The 25,763-nt window shown below is 42.3% G+C and overlaps 1 protein-coding gene across 1 annotated transcript in view; it reads right to left on the bottom strand.

Moving 5' to 3' along the window:
- Positions 1-25,763, bottom strand: part of GLDC (glycine decarboxylase) — a 232,154-nt gene that overhangs the window by 69,109 nt on the left and 137,282 nt on the right. Inside the window, exons 6-12 of the mRNA XM_086961354.1 lie at positions 20,963-21,110; positions 20,676-20,872; positions 8,124-8,220; positions 6,958-7,063; positions 6,191-6,330; positions 2,283-2,363; positions 972-1,069 (exon numbers count right to left, since the gene is read on the bottom strand). Of these exons, the coding sequence (XP_086817480.1) occupies positions 972-1,069; positions 2,283-2,363; positions 6,191-6,330; positions 6,958-7,063; positions 8,124-8,220; positions 20,676-20,872; positions 20,963-21,110 (867 nt within the window). The remainder of the gene's footprint in view (positions 1-971; positions 1,070-2,282; positions 2,364-6,190; positions 6,331-6,957; positions 7,064-8,123; positions 8,221-20,675; positions 20,873-20,962; positions 21,111-25,763) is intronic.

Raw genomic sequence — 25,763 nt, 5'->3', positions numbered from 1 at the left:
CTTGCTTTTAGAGCAGTAGGGCGACGCTCCTCTGCTAAAACCCCTGGTCAGAACTGCCAAAACATGCATGGGAGAGAAAAACCGTTGACTTTCAGTCCACTCGACAATGGCCAAACAATCATGAGCACTTAAAATGTTCCCACCAGGCAGAACGGATCCTTTATTAGAGCAGCACTAAGTCTGAAACTCTCTAACCCTCACCCCGCCCCCCCACAAAAAATTTAAAATAAAACAAAATGTTAAACAATTAAATGGACAGATCTGATCCCGAAACATATATACCTATACTATTGTACTTTGGATCTTAACGCCTATTGAAACAGTTACAGTGCATAAACTTTAGTATCATGTAGAAGCTAATATCTTTGGCGAGATAGTCCGGATTCCATGCTCAGAGGCACTGCAAGAGCTATATTCAAATACTCAAATATTCGCAATACCATCTTCCATATAACAGACAGTGGTATTACATCCCTACCCATGCTTCGGACGTAAAAGCAGCATTTAACTGTGGGGTTCCATAGGAATAATGCTTGTTAGCCCTTTCAACTTTTATGTACAAACCTTTGCTTCAATTCAGAGTGGATGTTAGTGCAGTGTTTCAGAATTATGTTGCCAACAAACTGTTTCATCTTTCCCAATACCCCATGCTCACCCATTTTCCAAGAAATTGTTCACCTTCACATTTAAACTGCCCAATTTCCCTGCCTGTGCAGCTCGTCGCTCACTCTACTCCTAGCCAATCAGGATTCAGTTTGGATTTGAAAAACATCCACAAACTGTTAAGTCAATTTTTTTTGGGACTTCAAACGTTCAAAGACATTGTGAAAGAGAAGATATTGATGACAAGCTATCAAAATCATTTTCCATGATAAAAAAGCCATAACCACCCCACCTTCCTCAGATTAAACTGGCAATAACTGGACGATCATTTCCATTAGTAACAGTCACACATGCTCGATTTCTCTTACCTGTTAAATACCTGATGACCCAAGAATGAGCTTGTCCTCCTAAATGCTGTTCCAAGAATTCCCTTCGTGTCTTCGCCCATACTTTCTGCAACCAATTCCTGTAGCAAGAATCACAAATTTAGGATCCGGATTACAAATACAAACATTATAAGCAACATTAAATTATGTGTCTCTCAAATCTGGAAAATCAGATGTTTACACATTGTGCAAATGTTATTCTCTACATAAAGGTAACTTTTCTCTTTTGTACTTAAACCTGTGAGTAGCATCAACATCCCGTGGGTTAGAAGCAATTGTCAAAGACTTAAAATATAGGTCAGGCAGCAAATTGCTGGTTTATTCTTCTACTAAACAAGAGTAGCAGGTAGCACTTTAGAATCGGATACCTCAAATTAGCGCTCTGGAAATCGGTATTGTAGGCAGAAGGTGAAAAGCCAGTTACAGTCTTTGCACACATGTATAAAGTTTCCCATGGAGTATCTTGTGACCCTGGCACTGCTTGTTGCCTGATGGCAGAGCAAGTTAAATAGGCTTATAGCACTCGCATCTTCAGGAACAGCGAAGACTCGCCAGGGTAAGGGCACAAAGGCATTCCAGCACTTCTGCTGACATTTAGCAGGTAAACAGCATTCCCTACTACTACACCTGGCTGATTAGACAACCCTAGTACCGCTTACACTACTGCGGAGGGTCATGAAAGCTGCAACAGAGTAATAGACATGTCAGGGAGTACAAAGTATTTTCTGGGGTTCTCATGTGTTGCCCCCTCTTAGTACTCAAATGGAAAATATAAGACTGGTTATGAGTTAAGGATAAGACTATGGGTAAACCATGTGAGGTCACTACCGCTATTCATGAAATTTGTTGAACTGATGTCTTTGTGGGTCTTCTAGCAGTCAAGGACTAAAGACCAGCGCAACAAGATCACAGAGGAGACATTCTACACAGAAACGGCAATCAAGATGCTATATACCGCAAGACGATGCAGTGAATAGAGGCACGTTTGCAGGTCGTTTGAGCTCTGGCTAAGAGAAGTCAATCTACAACACTCGTTTGCATGAACAAGTATTCAGATTTTTAAAAAAAACATTCCTTGCATTAAGCAAACTAATACATGAGCAAGATGCTCCTGAGAATTTTCCATGAGCCGATAAATGTGTCCAGGACATGACATAACATGATACATAAGGTCCAAACAATACATCTTTGAGAACAGTGAGGTTTTTTTAAAATCTCTAGCACCAAGGATCTGCAATGTTTCGAAATCAATTCACAATGCACATTGGGTCAAAACAAAAAACATCAACTTACAGCTGATGATTCACAACCGAATATCCACAGCAGATCATCCAGATCTTTCTCATTCACGGTTTCATCGAGCGAAACACCGAGCTAGAAAGAAATGACAGGTGCTCAGGTGAATAGATATACACTAGTGGCAGGGGCAGGGGTGGAGACGCGGTCAAGAAGATCCTGCAAATACTTTCTCTAACAGAGCATCCCACAAAATCACAGTATTCTACCTCTAAACATTTGGTATCATTTAGACATCATAATACACATTTATAATGACCATCATTACCCTTTGATTCGATTTTAGTTTTCGCATACGAATGGATTTAGTGGTCAGTTGGGAACAGGTCTATTGTTCCAATGTAGACTTAGTGGTATTTGGGCCCACTCCTAGCTCAGGACATTTCTCGTCTACCTCTGTTCCCTATTCCGGATTTCATTGCTTTGCTCCATACTCCTGTGTTTGCACCACACAGGGAGCATTTTGATTTCACTGGGTTTTGATTGGAGGAATTTCATACGTCCACAGCAGATGACGCATTGCAGGATATGACGAACTATTTTATCTCCCACTGTCGCTCCTTCGTCTCCCAGCTCTCCCCTTAATTCCCGCTTTCTTTAAATACTTTCTCTCCCTCCATGCCTGCTTATGCTCGGCCTCATCCTCTTCTCACAACCTTCATTTGTTTGTATGAGTTTCTACGTCCATCACTTCTTGCTGTATTCCTCCTTTTTATTTTGCTGTGCAATTCACCACAAACATCTATTTTTGTGAAACTGGTGCAAAAAGAAACCACCATTGGCGGTGGGGATCAAAATGAACATTGCAAGGTATTCTAATATTCTCAAAAGACTGCATTTGCTTTGATAGTGAAAGCTAAGCATTATGTATTATTCACAGGTATTGCCCTCCATGGCATTTCAATGTAGTGAGCTAATGTTTAAAAAAGAGAAAGAGCCGGGAAGCCTGTGCTGGTGTTCCAGGATCTGATGGGGCCCCATCAGGAGAGAAGAGGAGCACAGAGGCAGACGACAGCAGGACAGGTACTCTTTTAAAATTCTTATTTCTCTAATCTCCCATCCCACCCTCTCTCCTCCCCCGCTTGAATTCTGCGGCGGCCGCCACTGCAACTCACACCTGGGAGTCAGGATCCAGGTCAGAACTGGCAGACCTCAATATGGTTTTACAGTGGTGAATTTTTTGACAAGCAATGCTCTACACCCTCCGCCTGCGGTCCGAAGGATAGTACAGTGCTTGACACGATTAAGTGACATCCTCTACCTGAAGACGATAACCAACACTTCACTGAGTGAGGCAAAATCTGATTGCTGTTAAGGCAATCAGTGGGATGGGATTCTGAAATACCACAAGCACCTTCCATACAATGCACCCTCAGTTTTCAGTTGGAGAGCTTGAGGACAATTTTGTCAAGATAAGAAACCCCCCTCCTCCTAATCCCATTCCATTAGCACCGTTTGTTTTCATGTGTTTACTTCATACATGGATTGCTTTTTATTAGCATAACCCATTCCTAACGTGGTGGGAAACTAAAGCAGTATAGGATGAAAGCAAAAACACAATTACTTTTTATTGGAATTTGTTGTGAAATTGTAAAAATACTGACCACCACAACAATTAAATCAGCAATGTTTGATAACGAGGAACAAGGTAAGTGAGTAGCACTCAAGGAGCGGCCAGACTTTATTAACCAAATTCAAGTAATACTCCCATAACACAATCGGAGGTGTAGCATGGAGTACAGGATATACATGTTACAATGGGAGGAAGGTAAGGTCATAATAACAATTTCTTTCATACATAGAGTTTTATGGAGGGCAGTGAAGATCGAAGCTCTATCCTTCTATGGTGGGTGGAGCCTACATTTTGGGTAACAAACGTCACACGGCGATTCTTTCGTAATCTTGAGACAAGCCCCATATTAGTGGTAGGCTCCAAGTTACTGGGTAGCTCTATGCCAACTAGCAAAAAGAGCATATACTTAAAATACACCCAGTAAGCAAACAGTGGGGCAGTGGGTATGTGTTTGGAGGTGGGTATTGATTGTGGAGTTAAAAGTCCCTTCCATATTTGAAAATGAGTGCTTCACAGCTGGAGACGGGATACAAAGAGGCACACCCATGCATTTCTTTAAGTCTAAAATAAAAACTGAGTTGTTCATCTCAAACTTCTCCAATCCATCCAACAGAATCAGTTTATGTTATCAGGGATGAGAATCATGGGCAGGCATTTTTTGTGTGTTCGGTGTAGACATGGGATACGAGAGATTCTTGGTAACCCAGAAGGTCTCAATTAATATACTGCCCGAGGTATTTTTAGCTTAGTCCAACTCAATCTTAGAAGAGCATGCATGTCCCAAAGATACTGTGAGAGGCAACATTTACAACAATATTTTACACCTCCGAGCAGCTTCTATGATAAACTGGGTAACTTTAAAGGTCCTTTGGTAAGCTAGTAAGAGGGGAAGAGGCCTCCTTCACGTGTTTATTCCTATGAAACAATAACAGCTATAAGTTAACTAGCTTTTCTATTAAAAGTTCACTTAAAAAAAAAAAATCAGTAGAAAAGTGACTTCCTCCGATGACCAAATCTGGACCACACACACAGATACCATGGGAATGTCAAAAGAAGCAATTTCCTGGAAAAATCTTGAACCCATGTACAGGGAGATTGGGCGAATACAACTATACCCCTGAGGCCCACCTGATGGAATCAACCAGTATAAAGCCACAAGAACATAGATAGGAGATTGCATGAAGACCAAAATGTAATAATTGAATGAGGACGGGGACATTCTAGTTTTTAACCACAGTGACTGAAATGGCCATTGATCACCAGATAATGCGCCTTCAAGGTCAGGGCAGAAATGTCAAACATGTCGCAAGTGCTCTCTGACCTTTCCACTTCACTGACGCCACATCAGGTTGTGCAGTCACGATAAAACATTACGAAGCACTATAGGGATGACCAAGAATAGATTTGAAAATTTGGGTGGAATCACCATTTTACCATAGACATCCTGCCAGTCAGTGATGCATGGAATTTTAGCCACTCCACCTTTATTTCAGGTAGGCAATTTTTCAAAAGCAATCGTTCCATACACTACCCTGTATCAACTCCCAGATGCCAGTCTTCAGACACCATTTTAATGGAATTTCTGTGTTGAGCAGACCATCTCCCCTGTGAGTGTAAGATCTCAGGCACGCCCTCATTATCAAAACTGCTAGTGGGTCCCTCCAGGGTAAAGGAAGCAAATGGTAAGCCTGCCTCGTTTATTTAGCATACAGCAACTTGGGTCTAGCTACGTTGGGAGCAGCACATTAGTTTTAAAATCGGGCACTCTAACCCGGTCCGCTCCCAGCGCACCTAGTGGCACCGACCAGGGCAGTGCTTCCCATGTGTAATATAGGCCCTGGACAGTGCTGAAGTCTGGATAGATCTGTCGCCCACAGTCCTACAATTTGCAACCGTCTAGTTCTGACACAAAGCAAAACATGGTCCCTCTGTCCAAGATCGAAAGGCTTACAGATTACGGGTCCAGGAGAACACCAGGAGTTCTGGGGAGAGCCCATCAGACTTGGAAGAACCTGCACCCATTAGGCTTCCATTTTTCCGTAAAGCGATTAAGACTTCATACATTATTTTTCCTTGCTTGAATCTTCCGATGTAGTTTCATTAAAGCAAGGCGAAGTTCCTTACCTAGTCTTAACAGTTCAGGCCAGGTGGCTGCTTTTTACTTTAAGAATTTTCAAGCTGTAGGCCAAGTCTAGATATCCTGCCGCTTTAGCGTGCTGTGAGCAGAATGTTGCCAACTACAAACTGGGGACCCCTGCTGTAAGCGTATCTCTCCAGTGCAGCTTGTTCTATACACTCGTTTCTAACGCCCATTTAAAAAACAACCACTTACTGTGCCATCGCCGTTTACGCGAAGGTTAATTTGTCGCTGAGCAGCCCTTCCCAAGACCTCTTTCACAGAACAGCCGCAGTGTATTTTCAAGGTATCGAAGAAACTGTCATGTTCCAATTTGTGGCCTGCACGTTTCAGACCTAGCAGAAACTGTAAGTTAGTTCACATTCTCTGCAGATTGTTAATTGAGAAAAAAATGAAATGCTGGACAGTGAAGAACAACAAATCAAACCATTTCGGCAGATGTCATAAAAGCAAATCAATAAGTTACAGCTATAAAAATCCTCGAATAAAAATACTTGAAAACACAACATGTAGAATATAAAATAGTTAAGACGTTTGTTATGCTCACAATTGGAGCTAGCAACATATAGAACATATCTTGAAATCAATAAAAAAAATATTTAAAATACCCACAATTAAAACTACCAGCATATGGGGAGGAACATCATGATAATTTTGGGGTGCAAAAGTTAGTGCCAGCAACAAACCAGCATTTTATTATATATAGAAAGACATGCCTTGTGATCACTCATACATCCATGATTAACTGTTAGGATGGATTTAGAAGACACTTTCATAGTCATCACAACCCACTAATAGAAACCATCAATTTTCAAGGAGCGATTACCACTTCACCAGCATTTTCTGTTAGTATTCCTGCACCTCGAATACAAATCGATCTGCATCCACTAGTACACCTACTCCTTCAACATTAGTAGCACAAGCCACTATAATACAGCCTTTAACCAGTTAACTAAACATACCTTCAGCCAAGATCAAAGTGGCATTATGGACCCTCTTTGCAATATGCTTCAAACCACTGGGTCCATGGTAGACGCCAAACATGGCGGCCATATTTGCCAAAAGTGCCTACAAGATTAGATAAGGTATGTTACTCAAATTGGTAGATTGATTTCATTAAGTTCACATACTCCTAACGTAACAGTACTTTGTACATCATAAGGTTAAGTTGTTCAATTAACTTAATTTATTTGGGAGGGAGGAAAGAATTCATCGTTAGCTATGAACATGGCACACAGTTGCAATGCAATTTCAAAACATTAACAATAAAACAGCATTTTGCAATTTCTATTTAAAATTGCAATGGTCACTTCCAATGGTGGCTTCAAAAGCGTTCTAAAATATTATCTACCTAAGCATAGACTATGCATGGCAACAAAAACTACCCCATCTATAATCCCTTCCTTAAATTGATCAGACTCCACCCAACAGCAAACCATAGCTATTTGCTTCTCACCCGCCCCACACCCACTTTGCATGCAGAACACTACCAATTTATTGTGTGTTCCTAAAATGTGGTTAAGCAAGCACTGACAAATGTAATAAGCTTGGTTTTGTTATAGTGTTACTTTAGTGTGTGCTATGCCTTTCAATGAATTGGGTCATTCGGTAAACACAAGCTGATGCAGGTTAGTGCTGTGATTGCAGATGGTGTTTTGCTTTTGTAGGTTAACACTGAAGTTGAAATGTTGGGCTGAAGTTGGCAGATATAGGAGAAAGTAAGGGCAACAGAACAGTAAGTGCCTGCAACAGATGAATGCCCCCCTGTGATCCACCTTCAATCTTGTGCTACATAAGATGAGGCACACAGAATAAGTGTTGGCAACAGCACTTGCAATGCCCTCGGCAGCAACCTTCAACAGCTTAGCACTTGCTCTCAACTCCTTGTATACACTCATACCAGCATACTGGCCTGAATAGCTCGAACCCTACTTTAAACGCAAAAACTGTAACCGAAGACTAATGCCCACAAATGTAAATAAGACTTTAGTCCTTGAAAGCCATTACTGGTGATTTGGTCAAACCCTAAATGTTAGCGGATTAAGAAAAATACATCTTTTAACGAAAAATACACGAAATAATTGCAGTAATTGGATGCAATTTAGAAACCATATGCATCATGCTTTACCTGTGCTGTGCAGATGTTGCTTGTAGCTTTATCCCGCCTAATGTGCTGTTCTCTGGTTTGCAAGGCAAGACGATACACCTCCTTTCCTGTGGCATCTCTAGGACACGAGGGCGCAAAACATGAAACGTTAGCAATCAAGCAAAGTAAGACTGTGCCGCCATACTATAATTAATGTTATAGATATTGTTAAATGTTCTCCAGCCCAATAAAGGATGGATTTGTAAAAATATACTCTGCTAATAATATTTTAGTTTCTACAGCAGTCATGTTTTAAGTGGTTGTCAATGTAACATTTAGGATTGCATGCTTGTTCTTGCTGGGTCTTCATCAGGACAAGGAGCATAAAGTCACATTATAAGTATTACCTTGAAGCCTGACTAAATGACTGTCTAGGGAAGTGAACAGAACTGGCAGAGTGGATGATACATGGGTGAACAGACTGATGCAATCCCGTGGGGTAGTGCAGAACTGTGTTCATGCAAAACACACAATAGTTGGATTCTGAAATGCTGCCTACAGGTACTTGATGTTAACTGCTACAGTGAACGTAATATGAGTTAATGAGATGTCGGTGCCATGCTGTTTAAGATGGCATCGACAGATAATAAACTTCGTATTGCAAATGAAAGAGCATATGGTGTGCATAGACTTAAAAGCAGTAAAGTGATGGGTTGCAAGCAAATGCAGGATATTTTTGGAATGTCTTTAAAACAATGTGTCCGACCTGTGCATCTTGTTGGGCTTGAGCATCCATACATTAATGCTTATCAAATGTATGTATAAACGACCAAGTAGCAGATATACATATGTCTGGCTAATGGAATAGTACGCATAAAAATCACAAACTCCTTCCTCGGAGTTGAATATGTTCTTGGTATAGCAATTAATGTACGCTTGGCTTTTGCATAACATATTGGAACAAATCTTACAATCCGCCTGGCAACACCTGCTTTTGAGAATGATTTTCTAAAATGTGGTTGTGCAACTGCAGCTATCAATTGTTTTGCAACTTGTCTTTGTATATTTCATGTAATACATGTCAGCTCTTCTAACATCTAATGTCTGTAGTGGTGGTCACCAATGGCTGTTGATGGAAGAACGAAGTACCCAGTAACAACTTCTGATTCCCGCACTTCACTTACACTGTACATTCGCGTTACCCAGTGAGTTTTGACCATTGTTTTGCAAGACACTCTTGAAGAGGATGCATTTGTAACCTGGCCTTTGGTACTAAGGCACTACATGATGCCATCACGCCCAGAGGTTTTACGATCAACGTCACTGTGCGACAAGATGACACCTGGTAAACAAAGGATCCATTGAAATACTGCCACTCTTTGCTTTAGGAGTCCTAGATATACTGCAAATGTGTCATTTTGAAGGGATTTAAAATGATCTATTGGATTTATGAGCTTAAAGATCATTGGCCACACATTTCCATCTGGTTTGGTTATGAGAAAGTATAGCGAATACACGCTTTATCTCTTTTGAGCCTGAGGAACTGGTCTGATGGCTTTCCTTCATAGGAGTGACAGAACCTTTCCACAAGTGTTTGCCATTCTGAATGTGGGAGCGTAGCGGAGGTTTGGGTGGTGGTGGATTAATGCTAAGGAACAACTGTGGGCAATGATGGATAGCACTGACCAGCCTGAAGTTATATACTGTTATTGAAGAAGTTACAACTCCGTTTTCCCTTGACAAGTGTTGGGTGGTTGGGAAGGAAAAGTAATAGAGCCATTGTTCCTGGCAGTGATGCATCTTCTTGGTGCACCTCTACCTTTGCCATGGCCATACCCTCTAAATCCATATCTGCTATACTGTCCCTGGCCTTTTTTAAAGGACCGTCTATACTCTGCTTGTAATTGAAGAGGCTGCTTTAGTTGCTCTGCATGGTTGTGGCCTGCGAAACTCATGCTTTTGTTGGTGATGCAACTTGTCCATGAGTTTGGTGGTATAAATGTCTTTTTTGATTTTTTCCCAACATCTTATCTTTCTATGGGACAAAGATGTCATCCATCAAAGGGTAGACCTACAAGATTTTGAACTTCTGGTCAATGCTGGTTTCCTTGTTGTATGTACTATAAGTCAGCCTCATGCTACACTGTCTGTTCTATAGAGTGGGTCTTGAGGCACTCCCTAATGTTTATTTTAATTTTAATTATTGCAGTTATACCCCTAGAATTGACTTGATCTTTGATTTTCGTTTTTGATCGGTACTTTAGCTTTGTTTTTAGCATGACCAGAGTAGAGAGCTCCATTTTGGACAGTATTTCTATTAAATAATCCTCTTAAGCATCCATCTAAATGTATAGGGCCATTGTGGTCATCTGCTACCCTAACCATGTGTCACCAGATGGGATGCTTTATCAGGATGTGTTTATAACATGGGGTCATCCTTGCAGTTTGAATGGAACCATGCCAGGCATCATCCTGTTCAAACCTCCCTGGGAAACTTAGCTGTAGTGGTTCTGCACCTGTATCAGTATCTGAACTGCTGTGTATAGACTGCAAAAGATGTTTGGAGGGGTTGCTTGTGATGTAGCCTCCTCTGTTCCATGTGCGGGTGTTTACTCTGTTTTCTTAGGGAAATAGTGTGTTCTCAAATCAAAGCCTAGACTTTGTTCTGGCTTGATAGTAGGAGGCGGCCTCGCTAAAATGTGGCCAATTTGTGGGTCAATGTATATAGTTCTTTGCATGTGGTAAAGCTGGTCTTTATCTTTGATGCTGGTGTCGAGATGAGTTTCAGCACAGAGACGGACACTGAAGAAGAGTCGCACACTCATGCTGGAGATCTGATGTCTTGTTTTCAATGTCTCTCTGGGCTCAAGTGGTGTTTACAGAATTGCACTACTTTGGTGGTGGCAGGTGGCGCAGTCTCGCAAGACTTCCTTGTCAGTGGTGGTTCTACTGTGGCTAAACCTTGGCACACGTGGGGAAGTTCCTTAGGAAGGCATTAATGCTTCTTTGGAGGTTGATCCCTATGGGAGAGAGGATAGTGAAAGAGCCTCCCATGAACTTTTGAGGTTGAGGGTGTTGTTCTCAATCCTGTTTTCACTGGACACTTGGTGTTGTCCTAGCACTGGGTGTAGGTTTTAGTGGTGGCATAACTTTAAATGTGTGTGTACTGTCACCTACTGAATGTGTATTTTTTAAATTTTAAACCATGAATACCTTCATTTCTCAGCAGAGAAATATTTTCAATGGGAGTGTAAAGGAACTTCTCCGTAACAAACCGGTACTCTGGGAAGTGAGTACCTACACTTTTGGCTTTCGATTTTAAGTATTAGGTGAGGACCACAGAGCCTCTCTAGGGTAGGAGTTATGGGACACCCATCTTTTTGCTCAAGGTAAGGCCGCCCATTTGTTATCAGTCTCCCGCCTTTTGGCTTCCTCGGTGACTGCAGCAGATGAAGACTCAGTAGTGCCCTGGATCAAAAAGCACCTAATTGTTGCTACTGCCAAATAGTCTTTTTCGACCTAATGTTCTATCCTGAACACACAGTCCTGTTGTGGTCTCTTGGTAGGTATAGATTACAGACCACAGAAATATATTGCAGCACAAAGGGTTAAATGTGTACCTAGGAGTCATTCAGCTGCGATCAGGCCCTAGGCTGGTCTCAGTCCGTTTGCCTCATTAATGTTATTATGATATCATGAATCAAACGTTTTCCATTGCGCATCTTTATGAACTTCAACGTGAATGTCCAAACGTGATTGCAGAAATAAATAACTTGTGGTGTGTCTGTCCTGGTGCATTGTGGTAGAATGGGACGGTGTGTACCACGAGTCACCTCAAAATTGAAACACCATCCAAGGAAAATGGCGTGCATGGTCCTGGCTTAGAACACAGGAGTGTACACATGTGATCTACAGCAGCACATGCTGCAAACTAAAAGCTTTAATATATAATTGAGATTACCGTAAATACAGCAATCAGCAGATACCATAAGAAGATGTAGTAAGAAGGCTAATTTAAAGAACGTGAAGTCACTGATGCAGCAAATTCTGAAGGTCACACATTTACCTATGATGTGTTTTTCACATACAACAATGATCAATAATGTGCATTAAAAAACAAAGAGCTGTAAATCAGTCAAACACTGTTCCCTGCTTCCAGGTCCAGGATCAAAGAAAACAAACTCTGGCAAAGCCATCCGGTTTGGCTATTCCATAAGTAAAACTGAGTCCTGGTTGGCTGGTAATTTCGTTTGTGTGGGGTTGTAAAGAGGAGTGTCGCTGGCTGGACAGTTGACTGTATGGACAATTTAGAACAGTAGTGCAAGCGGAGGACTCAAACAGCATTTAAAAAGGTTATAAGAATGCCTGGCATTGCCAATATTATGCCAATGCAAGCATTACTCTAGGCCATCACTGTGCCATGAATGCCTATAGTATATAAAGCATTACCATCATCATGCCAGTGCTGGCAGTAGACTAGAAGTGAGCAAAATTATGCCTAGACTGCCCACAATATAGCATGAGTTACCGCCCCAATGCATGTTCCGATTGTAGCATTACTCATTTCTCCTAGTGCATGCTCAGATTTGCCCCATTACTCCGTAATCATAGTCTCACTGCAGGCGTATTAGTTATGTTATGTGAATTTGTAGAGCACGGGCAATCACACATGAGGGTGTAATAATACAGCAGGCGGATTTGCAGAGCACCTCAAGGGGACTCTTAAAGCTATAGACAGATAATGAATGTTCATTATTGCCCGGCTCAGTGGTACTCAACCGGAGGCGAAGGAGAGGCGGATTGATTGCTCAAGGATTGGACCAGATGACCATGAGGTCAAACAGTTCCCTATAGGAGGATGTGTCAAGCCACTGAGCGCCAGAGTGGAATGTTTAGTTGTACACCAACAATAAGCAATCTTCGCTATTACCCCATATTTGCACCATTATTCAATGGTGTATTGTCAACAATTGCCAAAGCTGACTTCACGCGAAATAAGATCACTCCAAGGACCACTCTGTTTTTTCTTGTACTGTTTATCACTTATTCCCACATCCTAGTTTCTATCATCAAACACTAGAAAATAGCTTAAGTAAAAATTTGCTGTAACCTCTGGGCAACACTGTGGTGTGACTGTTTTGTCAGTTAAATAAAAGATTGACTTATCACATTTACAGCACCTCATCCCTCCTTTCCACACATTTGCCCTCTTTAACCTCCCACAACTTAGAGTGTCTGACACTATTAGACTGTTCTGGCTATTCTAGAAGGGTCTCGCTTGAGAATCTAGGAAATATACATCTCCGTTTAATTAGACAAAATAGAACGTGAGAATAAAAAATAACAAAACAACGTCTAGCAATATTTCCTCTGCTACTTCTCCCGTCCAGAACCCTTCCTGTAATGGGAAAAGCAGGCGGGAGAGAGGAAATATGGACAGGGTGGGTGGGAAAAAACGGATAGAGAAAAAACGAACAGGACAGATGGGTGATAGGAAAAACGGACGATTGGAAAATGGCGTAGGAAAAACTGACAGGGTGGATATAGGAGGAAAAACAGACGTACGGAAAAATGAATAGGGAGGAAAAACTGGCAGGGCGGGTGGGAGAGGAAAACCTGACGGGCGTGTGGGAGGGGGATAAACAGCTGGCAGGAGGGGAGATAAAAGGACGGATGGACAAAATTACCGGATTGAGTGCGAAGATAAAAAATGGATGGGTGGCTAGAAGGGGGGAAAAACAGGTGGGGAAAGTGGTAGGGGTAAAAACAGATGGGTGGGTGGGGAAAAAAATGGATGGGACGGAAAAAATAACAGATGGGGCTGGTGGGAGGAAAAAAGAAACTGGATGGGTTGAAAAAAAATGGGGGTGGATGGGAGGTTGGAAAGAAACAGGATGGGTGGGAAGGATAAAAAACATGATGGGGCGGGTAAAGAATAAACAGGGACGGGGTGGGGAGAAGGTATAACGCAGCCAGTACTGACCAAGTTTAAGAAACATTTTTTAGAAGAAATGACCACTAAATCACAGTGCAAGCAGCGGCTGACCAGTGGAGGGACACTAACCACATTTAATTAATCTGCGCTTAGCCCATGCACCACAGAAAGAAAAGAAAATGACGCATGGCAAGCACTGCCCAATTAGAAAGCATCAGAAACAAGTTACAATGATTCCAACGAATGGTAAGCAATGGGTGGATTCCAAGCCCATTTTTCAAAATAAAAGTCTTGCAAGCTAAAGTGCATGCTTACGCAGGCTCGACCTAAAATGTCGATTTGTCAGTCAATTTGAGCCAAAAGCAGGAAGACTGTCACCACAGGCAGCCCGGTTAACACAGACCATTGTTCAAGGATAGGTGTTCTCTGTAACATTTATACAATACAATCATTGAACCACATGTTTACCTAATTACATATTTTAATATCGCGATATGGCTCAGCAGCTGTTAGAGGGCACATCAGAATTGCGAATTCTCAGAATAACGTTTCCAAATGCTAAGCAAAGAAAGGGTCAATCATCTGTGACAAAATGTGGTTGCACAAAAAAAAGTACCAAGGAAAAGGGTGGGAGACGCTATTTGTGGCATCTTTAATGAGTGCATTGAAGTCATCTTGTCTCTAGTGTTTTTTGGTGATGGTTTGTTTAGCCAGAATGCATCACAGCCACAACGGGGGTTGCTATAATATTTGGTGCTTCTCACTCAGAGAAGTCTGCAAGTGGAAAGACCCTCTACCTCCGAAGAGTGATGACTGGCTCAAAGCGGTCTTTACAATGGCTCGTTAAGATCAGGATGGAGTAGAAGAAAGCTCGAACAACATTTGGCAGCCTCTTTTGAGTTGGGGTCGCAATCTGAGATTAATATAATCAGTCCTATGATTACACCAAGCTCTAACTAAATTGGGCCGGTCCTGGTGACCTAAGCAAGTGCGGTAATCTGAAGGGTGCACTGATCCAAATATCGGCTTTGTAAGATTCGCAGAAGTTTATTGGTGAGATGAGAACAAAAAAAAACAACAAAAAAAAGGAAAATGAGCTAAAATATATAAAGATTTGTACAAATGTTGTACAGTTGATCTTTCATTAATAAATCTACAGTCACTGTTTGGCAACGGTTTTATGAGGCCTGGAGTAACTCTAGGATGCTAGCACCCCTATACCAAAGTACTAGTAAACTGTCTAAGCAAATATTTCGTGAGGCCACTCTGATTTGATCAGTAGTGCAAAATACCTCAGATTGCAGCTCCAGTCCCACTTGAACAGCCTTCTACTTGGTATGAAGCCAAGATTAGTTATTAACCAAGGTTCCAAACAAGATAATATTCTCTGGAAAAAAAACTAACCCGGAGGACCATTAAGTTTAAGAACAAACCTAAAAGCCAGTGAAATTACCCAGGTATGATGATATAACTGCAACATCCACATTACACAATAGATTTTATCAACACTGACACGGATGAAAGCAATGATGTGCCACCATAAACTACATCACATTGTATTGTAATGCAGAATTTATACAGCACTTAGTACCACTCTGTGGGCTCTAATAGCCAGTTTTAGAAGCACCCAAGAGCATATAAACTTCTGAAGACAGATGAAAATATGGCTATTTTCTAGATAACTGCTCACCTTCATCCCAGCAACAGAGACCAGAAAACAGTTGCACCCTCAAGTGCAATCCTAGTCTTACAACTCACGAATTGCAAACAACTCAACGAACAAACTGCTTTCAATAAGCAGGTCAGCTAAAAAAAGGCTAACCTATGATTTGTCGTGGCATTATATAGTTGTGCACATATATATCTATATATCAAATTTATGGCCCACATTAACGATAAAACCATTACACAGCGATCAGTAACAAATTGTAACTTATACTTCCTAAATTTACATAATACACATCTGCTATGAGGGTTGTCCATCACCAGCATTGTACAGCCAAAAACCAAACTTCACCAAATGAGCAGGCATGGAATATTTAAGAGTTCTTGCACACATTACAGGACAATTTGGAGGCCTTTAAAGTAGTCCACCACTGCAGGTTTCAAATATCTTTTACACTCTGACTGCATCTTCGCATCTCACAAAAACACTCATCTGGGGTATAAATAAAAATGCCCATCCGGACAGATCTCTACCTCCATCTCCCTCCAACCATGCCAGTTCAGGCCACAACTATACACGAAGTCTCAGATTAGACAACCCAGTGCAGTAACCATTTAAGCAGAGTATATCGTTAAATACCTTAAAGTGACCCACAGAGCTGTTCAAAGCTACCAGCATATAGAAAACCATGAAACGGTGGGTCTCTCTAGCATTTCTTAATCCAAGACACTTCTACATGGTGCAGCCATCAACAGGATAACCACACCTCGGCTGTCATCAGCATGACATGGATACACTTCCCACATAGGATCAAAACAGATGACATCATTCCACCACATACTTTGCATGGTGTCAAACTGCTGCAGCCACCGACTGTCCTGACAAAACATTCTTAAAAAGCAAAGATGTTTTCCCCAGTGACAGTTAACGAAGTCCACAGAGATTATAAGGAATCAAATGGGGCATTTGCTCAGACAACAAAAGGATGAACAAAAAGACTGGAAGAAGATGGGCGCTGGAATATTTATTTTTCAATAAACTGACTAAACCTTTCTCTGTGCCCTTCAAGTGACGGAAAACATGTTCTCCATGTCAATATTTTCTCTGCTCACCACAATCACCAAGCCTCTATTGTCATTCTCCTACATCTTTCTGTAGCTTTTAACCCATCAATGTTCTTTGTACAACCCGCGGGTATCAACAGCACTTCAATGTTATTAGTCATCAATTATACCATTTTTTGTAGATCTCTCAACTGACAGCCCTTGCCATTGGTGTCCATGAAGGACAAGTTAAAGGTCCTCTATTTACCACCTCACATGGTGACGTCTCCACTTGGATTCTCCCACAATCTGTGCCTGCACCATGATCTTCCCATTCTCCATCTCCTCTCCCTAATTTCAGCCCTGCATCACTGACTGATAAGTATGGGCGGAAAATCCGTTCCGCTCGCGGATTTTCGGTAAATTCGCGATCCGCGAGATTCGCGAATTTCCCGCAAAATCCGGGAGCAGCAGATTTTATGGCTTGCTCGCACTGTTCGCGTGAGTTCGCGGCTTCCCAGTTCAACTTCGCGCCCCGCGATTAAGCGCTAAATTGCAGAAATACGATCTTAGCAAAACTGAAACTACTTACCAGGTTCAAAAGTTCAAGCTCATCATTAGTAGCCATTTCCTGTAGTGCTTCCTGAGGGGCCCCTCCAGAGTTCAGTTGCCTACTTGCAACTATTATGTGACCCTGCTCTGAACCTCAGAATAGTTACACATATGCCACAAAGGTCCTGAATTACAGCTAAGGGAGACAAGCAGGAGCCAGGCTGGAAGTTCAAATCCAACAGTGACACATTAATCAGCCCCTAATTCATTATTGTCAGTTGGGGCAGGGCAGGTGTTGTAACTAATTTTGCAACAATGAAAGCACTTAGCAAGTGCAAAATATCACTAATCAGGAAGCACTAAGGAAGCAGGTGCCAGCTAAAAAAATCTTCTGTGACACATTAATCAGCCCCAAATTAATTCAGGTCACTTGAGGCAGGGAAGGTGTGCTTTGCCACAATAATGTACACTGGACAACCAGAGGGTGCTGTGATGAAACAGAGGGTGGCATGGGTGGGCCAGAGGGTGGCATGAGTAGTCAGAGAGTGGCAGTGGTGACAGAGGGTGGCAGTGATGAAGAAGAGTGTCCCAAACAGGTTGGACACGTAGAAACAACAAGTTCGCAAAACTTGCGACCCGACAGGTAAGTTCGCGTTTGCGAAATTGTACAAAAGCCTCGCGAACTGGCAGAAACCCGCGCGAACACAAAAAAAAAAAATCCGCAAATTCGCGAGAATTCGCGGATTGAGAGTTCGCAAATCCGCAAAATTTGCGAACGCGAGATTCGCAAAATTCGCCCATGCTTACTGACTGACAATGTAACTGGGTACTGGATGGCCCTCTGGCCCATCATGACAACTTCTTCTAAACAGGTGGTGTTCTCCTCTCCCTCCTCCTCTGCTCTCACCACCTCACCTGCATCTATATACTTCCATTCAGACAGCCTGACCTTTGCCTCAATGCACAACCCTGTAAGGTGCATGGAAGAGTTCCTTATAACCACCACTGCAGCAAGATACCAGGCAATAGACATACGTCAAGTAGGTCATGCAAGCCATTCTAAACCAATAAGGCACCATTTAATTCTCCAGTATTTAGCAAATGATATTACAACAGCCTTCTTGAGTTCTTGCCTCAAATTCATTCTTCCCAGACAAGATGATGTCTTTACTACCGAGACCTTTTTCAGCTAGCTGGAGGGCTTTCAGCTAAAGCGGGCCTTCTACAAATGCTTTCAAAATGGTTCATGGTATTTTCCCACTCAACATTACAACCATTTTCACCCACTATGCATACATCACAACTTTGTATTCCACAAACCAGAATCCGTTCGTTACACCAAAATCACCTTGTGTGGCATCTCAATTTTAATATAATTTTATTGGTTCCAATGATTACGACGCAGAGTTCTCAATATCACAGCCTGCCTTAAACTGGAGTTTAGCACCATCTCGAAGAGCAATTTCATGAGATCAGAGAAAGAATACTTAACGTTGGCCATTTTTTCAGATCGAACATGAAAGTACACAATGTAACCTGTATATAGGTTGCACTTGTTTAGCTGATTACTCATCACAAATCTGCAATCACTGCCTCAAGCATACTTTGGTTTGCGTTTGTGTGAGATAAATATATTAAATTCAGATAAATCTGCAAATCACTGCCTCAATCATACTGTGTTTTAAGTTTAAGCTTGTGTAAAATAAAACATTACATTCAGATGCAAGCCTGTAGCCCTGCTGTCAGCAATAGCATTACAAAAGACACATTGATGGACGGAATGCAGAACAAATCAAAACATTCACCCCCCAGTCAAGAGATCTGGGATAAATCCATCATTCTTTTGCTCACCATGCCACCCCAGTTTAGACCTGGCCACATGCAAATCAGTCTTGACCCTGTGCCTCATGGGAACAGTCCAGACTGAACTGCCAAGCCAGGTCCTCCTGGACCGGAAACAAGCATCCTAGGACCAGTTTCGGGGTTTCACCCTTCTTCAGCTAGGATAGCTTGATTCCAGTGGCACAGTGAGCCCAGGAGCCACGTATGGGCATACCTAGCGCACTTAGGGCGAGAAAGCACAAGACACAATTGATGGACGGAATGCAGAACAAATCAAAACAGTCACCCACAGTCCAGAGGGGTTAAATCCATCATTACGGCACACACTTAGTAAACGCCGTCTGTAGTTCCACTGACAGAAAATAGATGAAAGTGCTATTCTGTATTTTCTAGAATAGTGGGGATCAATTATGTCAATGTCACTTTTGAGGCCATGTACGTTGTTTCGGGCACTTTGAGGATATCACGGTTGCTATAGCTAATGTGAACTGGAGACATTTTTCTTATGATTTCGGATTGCAATTCTAACTTTTCATTAAACTAGGTAACTTGCAAGATAAATAAAGTTTATTATATCACTGGTTAGTAACTTATTTTAGTAGACATCCAACATCCCTTTATGTTATAATTTAACCCTGGCTGCAATTTGCCTTTACCACTCTGAGAAGTGTGGCTCAATGGTTAGAGCGGCAGACCCTGATGCAGAGGTCTGGCCCGGGACCAGGGTTCAATTCCCACCTCAGCTGGTCTTGGCGGATCTTGGGCTCATAATTCCTCTGATCGGATTTCTCGCCTCGGTGCCTATTCTAATCATGGGTCCCACGCTGCAACTCTGGGCAATAGCTTGCTTAGTCTCCACAACGGCCCCCAATAGCGCTGGGGATGCCTGGTTGCACCCTGGGGATGCCCAGGAGTGGACATTTCACGGGGAAAAACCAGGAAGGGTTCCCTAGCGGTATGAGTACAGCTCCAGGACACTCAGGAGTATGAGTGCGCTTTACAAGTACAGCTACATTTACATTTACTTGCTCTAGTTGCTGCTGAGCATGGTCAATAGCTAAGCCCACTATGTGATGGGCAGGGAAGGTGGCCAAGTCCTGTGCCCAGTTCGCTAACAGTGCCCTTCAGCTTGGCCTATGACTTGGTACTAGGTGCCAGATTTGTCCTTGGTTTGTGCTCAGTATCCCTGTTGCCACCAGTACCACTGGAAAGTCAGTTACCATTCATATCAGACACAGGACACCCCCTTCAGCCATACCCTGGGCCTAGTCCACTTGTGTGTAATGCAACACTGATAATGTATACCTTTCTTGGAAATGTTGGTGAACATTTATAAACAGGGTCAAGGCTACTGGCCATTCATAAAACGTTTTACCTATTGACTAGCCATCTTAATCGGACTCAATTGGCTCAATAGTTAGAAATAATGCATAATTTAATCAGTGTGAGAAAACAAGAGCTTACTGGAACCACATTTCGGAATAACCTGCGATGTGAAACAATGTAGTTTAAATGCTACAACAGGCAACATCCTCCACATGAAGGCTACTGCTTACCTAGTGACTCCCACCATTCTGCCAGGCATCATTCTCACCAGACTTTCTTTGACAGCAAAGAAGGCAGCATGAGGTCCTCCATAGCCCAGGGGTACGCCAAACCTCTGGGAGTTACCCAAGGCGACATCCACGCCAAACTCACCAGGAGGCCTCAGAAGACACAGGGCTAAAAGGTCAGTGGCGCAACAGGTCAAAGTCTGATGAAATGGAGGAATGGAAAAGGTTGTCAAGTTTCAGAGGCGAAAAAAAACATACATTCAGCAATTTATGTAATAAACCACTCATACCCCATTCTGGTGTGCTCGATCAACCAGTTCAGCGAAGTCTTCCACCTTCCCTTCTGTATCTGGATACTGAAACAACACTCCACTGACATCTTTACCACTGAAATCCATCTCTTGAGGTAGTTTCAGTTCAATAGAAACCCCAATGTAACTGATGAGCAAATAAAAAGGAGGAGGTTAATGCAGAGCTGTTTTATATTCGCATAGTTAGACTTGTAGAGAACCATCCTAAAGTATAAGTTTATATATTACTCTAAAATGAGTCTGCAGAGCTATTGGACAACCAGTGATAGAATTACAGAAAAGCAACCGCTGTGGATGAGGACACACCGCTTCTACCACCTAGAGTGGCAAAGAACTGAGAGTATGGTTAGCCAGGTGACCAGGCAGCACACCAGTAAAGTACGGCTGGCGGAGGTAACCGGAACCAGAAGATGACGCAAACGCAGTAGAAAAGCAAGGAAAGGAGACTGAGCATTAGTCATTGTAGAGCCACAAACTCAAGGGCAGGTGGCTGAGGAATGAAACAAGCGAGACTTGAGGGGGAAGCCAAAATTTACCCTTAAAATGTGGTCAAAGTGCAGTGACCCAATACAGCATTGGGCTGGAGTGCACCGTAATGCAGACCGGATGGTGACGTTTTCCCTTATTAGGGCGAATCGTTGCAATGCCCTCTCCCAAAAACATGGCTTTGCCCCTCCCTTATCCTCATCACCTTTAACAAGATCATTAACTATCTGGAGATGCAGAAATGCGCAAAGTGCAATCACAGCAAATGCCAACGCGGACTTCACGTGAAAGAAAAACATTCCAAGGACTATTCTGTTTTGTCTTGTACTGGTCATCACTCTTTCCCACATCCTAGTTTCTATCATCGAACACTAGAAACCCGCTTAAGTAAAGTTTGCTGTAACCTCGGGGCAACACTGCAGTGTGGCGAATTTATTAAATAAATATAAAGATTGACTTATCACATTTACAGCACTACATCCCTCTCGTTTCCACACATTTGCACTCTTTTCTTATCCGGCCACATCTTAAAGAGTAACTGATAAGATTAGATTATTCTATCTCTTCAAGAATGGTCTCTCTTTGTAATCTAGGAAATATAGATCTGTTTCATTAGACAGAGTAGAATGTCAGAATAAAAGTAAAAACAACAACCTCTAGCAATATTCCCTCTGCTACTTGTGCTGTCCAGAACCCTTCCTGTAATTTGAAAATCAGAGACTTTTCATTGAAAAAAAGAACACCTTATCCTGATTGCATTGGTACTGAATTGCTCCAGGTCATCAGGATACAGTTGTTCGGTACTAAGATTATATTTGATACCCCTTTCGCATATTAGAGATTGTAGACTTGATGTGCATCATTTAAGCCTCTGCATCTCATTTCTATTTGCAAAGAAAACCCAAGGACTAGCATCAAGAAGTCCTGTTGACAGATTGAGGTTAAGTTAGCTTGACTCAGCACTTCAAAGGGTGCGACAATATTATGCTGTTTAACTTCAAAAAAGAGGCTTTGTGTTCCACCATCTTCTTCACACCAGAGTTGCCAGCTGATCACTCAGCTAACATTTCAATGGGGCTACTGACATGGGTACTTCAAGGTATCAAATTAATCGTGGCATTAAACCAGACTTGATGCACAAGTCTAATTTAAAGTCACTTTTATAGAAACACAACTTTTAGAAAGTTGCCCCTCTTTGACCTACTTTGTCCAGTGGCCTCACATGGTCACTCGCCACCAGACAGCTTTCTGGCGGCCTGGAGAACAGTGTGAAAGACTACCCAGGCTCAGGAACGATATCCTGCTACAGGGAAAAGTGTTAGCTCTCCCCTTGCAGAAAGCCACTCAAGGTATTAGGCCAAAAGGTGAGCTTCAGAGGCAAAGCCACTTTTGGTGGGCACAGGGCGAATGCACTCCTAAAGGGCTGTCCCTTTATTTGGTAGGCAAGCCAGCAGCGGGAACAGAGGAGAGACCATGGACCAAACTAGTTTACTCACAGGCATGTAGCCCACAGGTAGCCACCCCAGCTCCTAACATCCGAGAAATAGTTCAGACATCTTGAGCAGAATAGTGAACTCTGGGATTTCTAGATGACACGCATAGTCGGGCGTTATTACAGGGTGGGAGGGTTCCTGGTAGCCCATTCGGTAGTAACCACATTAGGAAAGACGAGAGGAAAGGAGGACTGCCCTGCTGATCCCTGGACATGCACCTGCCAAACTTTGGGCTAGCAAAGAGCTCTGTGCCTGTTGCTCTAGGCTTGAGTAAAAGTCGCTCTCAATCCCCAGACAAAAGTTGTGACTCCAAGGGTTAGTCAGCTGATACACACACCCCCCCCCCCCCCCCCCAGCAAAACAGAAGTAGCCAAACTCGGAAAGTCAGAAGCCACTTCTGAAGAATCGCTGCTGACTGCCGCTGGGCACCCCGAGAGAAGTGTGGAGCGGTTTAGTTTAATCAACAAGAATTCCGATTGCGATGTGGCAGTAAACTTTTATTAATAGAAACTTTAGAGAGTGCGCTTCATTGATACACAGCCAAGACGGAGCTCTGGATTTGACAGTTGGATGCGACTCACCTTCACGGGAAGCAGCACACGGCAAGTGGAGCAGAGGCAGGTGAGAGCATAGAAAGATACATACACACACATACATATACAAACACACAAATACATACACACACACACACATACATAAATACATATACATATTAAAGACTCCCTCCCCGAAAGCTTTGTTCCAAGGGAAGGAGGTTTGTGATACTGGTCCTGTGTGATGTGCTCCATGAAGACTTATTCATCCCTTATTAAAACCCGCTGTTCTGCAAGACTGAGGCCAGGCAGTACAACAGGAGACTCTTTATCAAGTAAACTGTCCCAGCTGTGATGAGGGTCACTGTAAACACAAGCCTTCACAGCTCACCCTACCCTCTCAAAACCTGGACATGCATTATTATTATTTTTTTTAATTTCCACACAGTCCTTGAAAAAACAGGACTGTCTAGGCAAATATGGAACATCTGGCTACCCTAACTATGGAAGATATATTGTGGGAATTAGGTAAACCTGACCGATATATGCCTAGTTTTTGGGAGGACACAAATAGCTGGGTGATGAAGAGCCACTGTCTGCTCGAATAGCACTGCTCGTTGACAAAGCCACTATCCTTGAAGTGACTTTGGCTTCACAGATGGTTATCTAGGTCGATAGCAGTGGCAAAAACTGCCATTTTAAAACTGTAAAAAAACATCTTGGTTAACAACTTACCACTTAGGACTGAAAAGCATGTATGACATGGCTACTTGTGAGACATTGATATATAGATTGTGATGCCCAAATTTGAAAAAATACTAAATTCCTCAGATCATTAAAGGGCTCTGGGTGAATAGCAGCAGCAAGGGATTCGTTCAGACTTTTTTGGAGTGGAAAGGCTGGACAGGGGTTATAGCTAGGTTGTCGAGCGGGCAGGGTAGAGCTCAGTTTGGGATCTACCTCATGCTGAATATAGTTAATTTATTATCTTTTCCTTTTCGAAAAAATGAAAAAATGACCATGTTTGTACAGTGTTGGTATTTTTATGATCAATAATTAACAGATTCCAAAATAAATCCCTGCTAGTTTTTCTAAATCAGATGGACCAGCTTCCTAGGATCTAGACTAGATGAAGCTCACTGGAGAGTAATGTACTTCTCTTTCAGCAGACAGTGGGTGACTACCGGTCATTGCAGAAAAGCAAGCAAATGAAGCAAAGGGTTGAGCAGGTGGTCTATGGCAAGCAGGCTGTCCCCAACCACAGACCACTTCATCGATTTTCACAAGACTAGAAGGAGAGATGTGTTGGATAAACAAAAGTAAGCGAGTTTGCCAGTCTTAACTCGATATAGCAATGTGTCCAAGAATTCGTGTCCTACTTGAGGGACTGGCAGTGGTTAGAAAATCTTGGATGTTTTTATTTAATGTCACACCTACCTGGATTCCCTCCGTCCGCCACAAGTGATATATTGAGAGCCCAACATGGTTTAGTAAATGTGAAGGCCTGTAGCTCTTTAATGTTTTACACATACAAGGCACCTGCATAAAGAATGCATACAAGCATTCAGTTTTAGAGCTATAATGGCAGAACATTTGTGGAAAGAAAAAGCGCTTTAATCCCCCGTTCAGATATATGGAACAGTATAGATATTTAAGAGAAGCTAGGCGGAACACTCGTCAAAACTGCCAATGGGAGTTTTCACTGTAGGACAAAGCTTCTTAGATAAGGACCACTAAGAGATATGGTGAAGTCAATACAATACCAATCTAATGCAGTTATCAGTGAAAATATCACTGCTTTAGCTTATGGTCTCTAGCCAAGCAATTAAATGAGATGTTGAGCAACCAAAACTGCTGCTTTGTAGATTTCAAAGCTGCCTTTGACTCAGTAAATCGGGATACATTGTGGGAGAAATAGAAGAAATTAAAAATTATTCTAGGGATAATAAAAATTTGGAAGGGATTGCACTGGGGTAAATGTGCAAGGGTCAAAATAAATCAGCAAGGCCTGTTATCCCAAAAATCTTGATTAAAAATAGTTTACGTCAGGGCTGTGTATTGGCTCCCACTTTGTTCGCCCTCTACCAATCAGAGCTTCCATTTATTTTGTCATAAGTGCAAGTATTTTCTCATAAAATGGGGTGTGGTATGTTTGAAGTCACATTCCTTGTCTGTTATATGCAGACGACTTGTTAATTATGTATCTTACACCAGTAGTTTACAAAGGAAATTGGAGGGTTTCTCCAAATAGTGCGAAAAGAAAAGGTT

This window comes from Lissotriton vulgaris, chromosome 3_1, assembly GCF_964263255.1.
Source record: "Lissotriton vulgaris chromosome 3_1, aLisVul1.2, whole genome shotgun sequence".
NCBI lineage: Eukaryota > Metazoa > Chordata > Amphibia > Caudata > Salamandridae > Lissotriton > Lissotriton vulgaris.
This window is presented reverse-complemented; position numbering and strand designations above follow the sequence as displayed.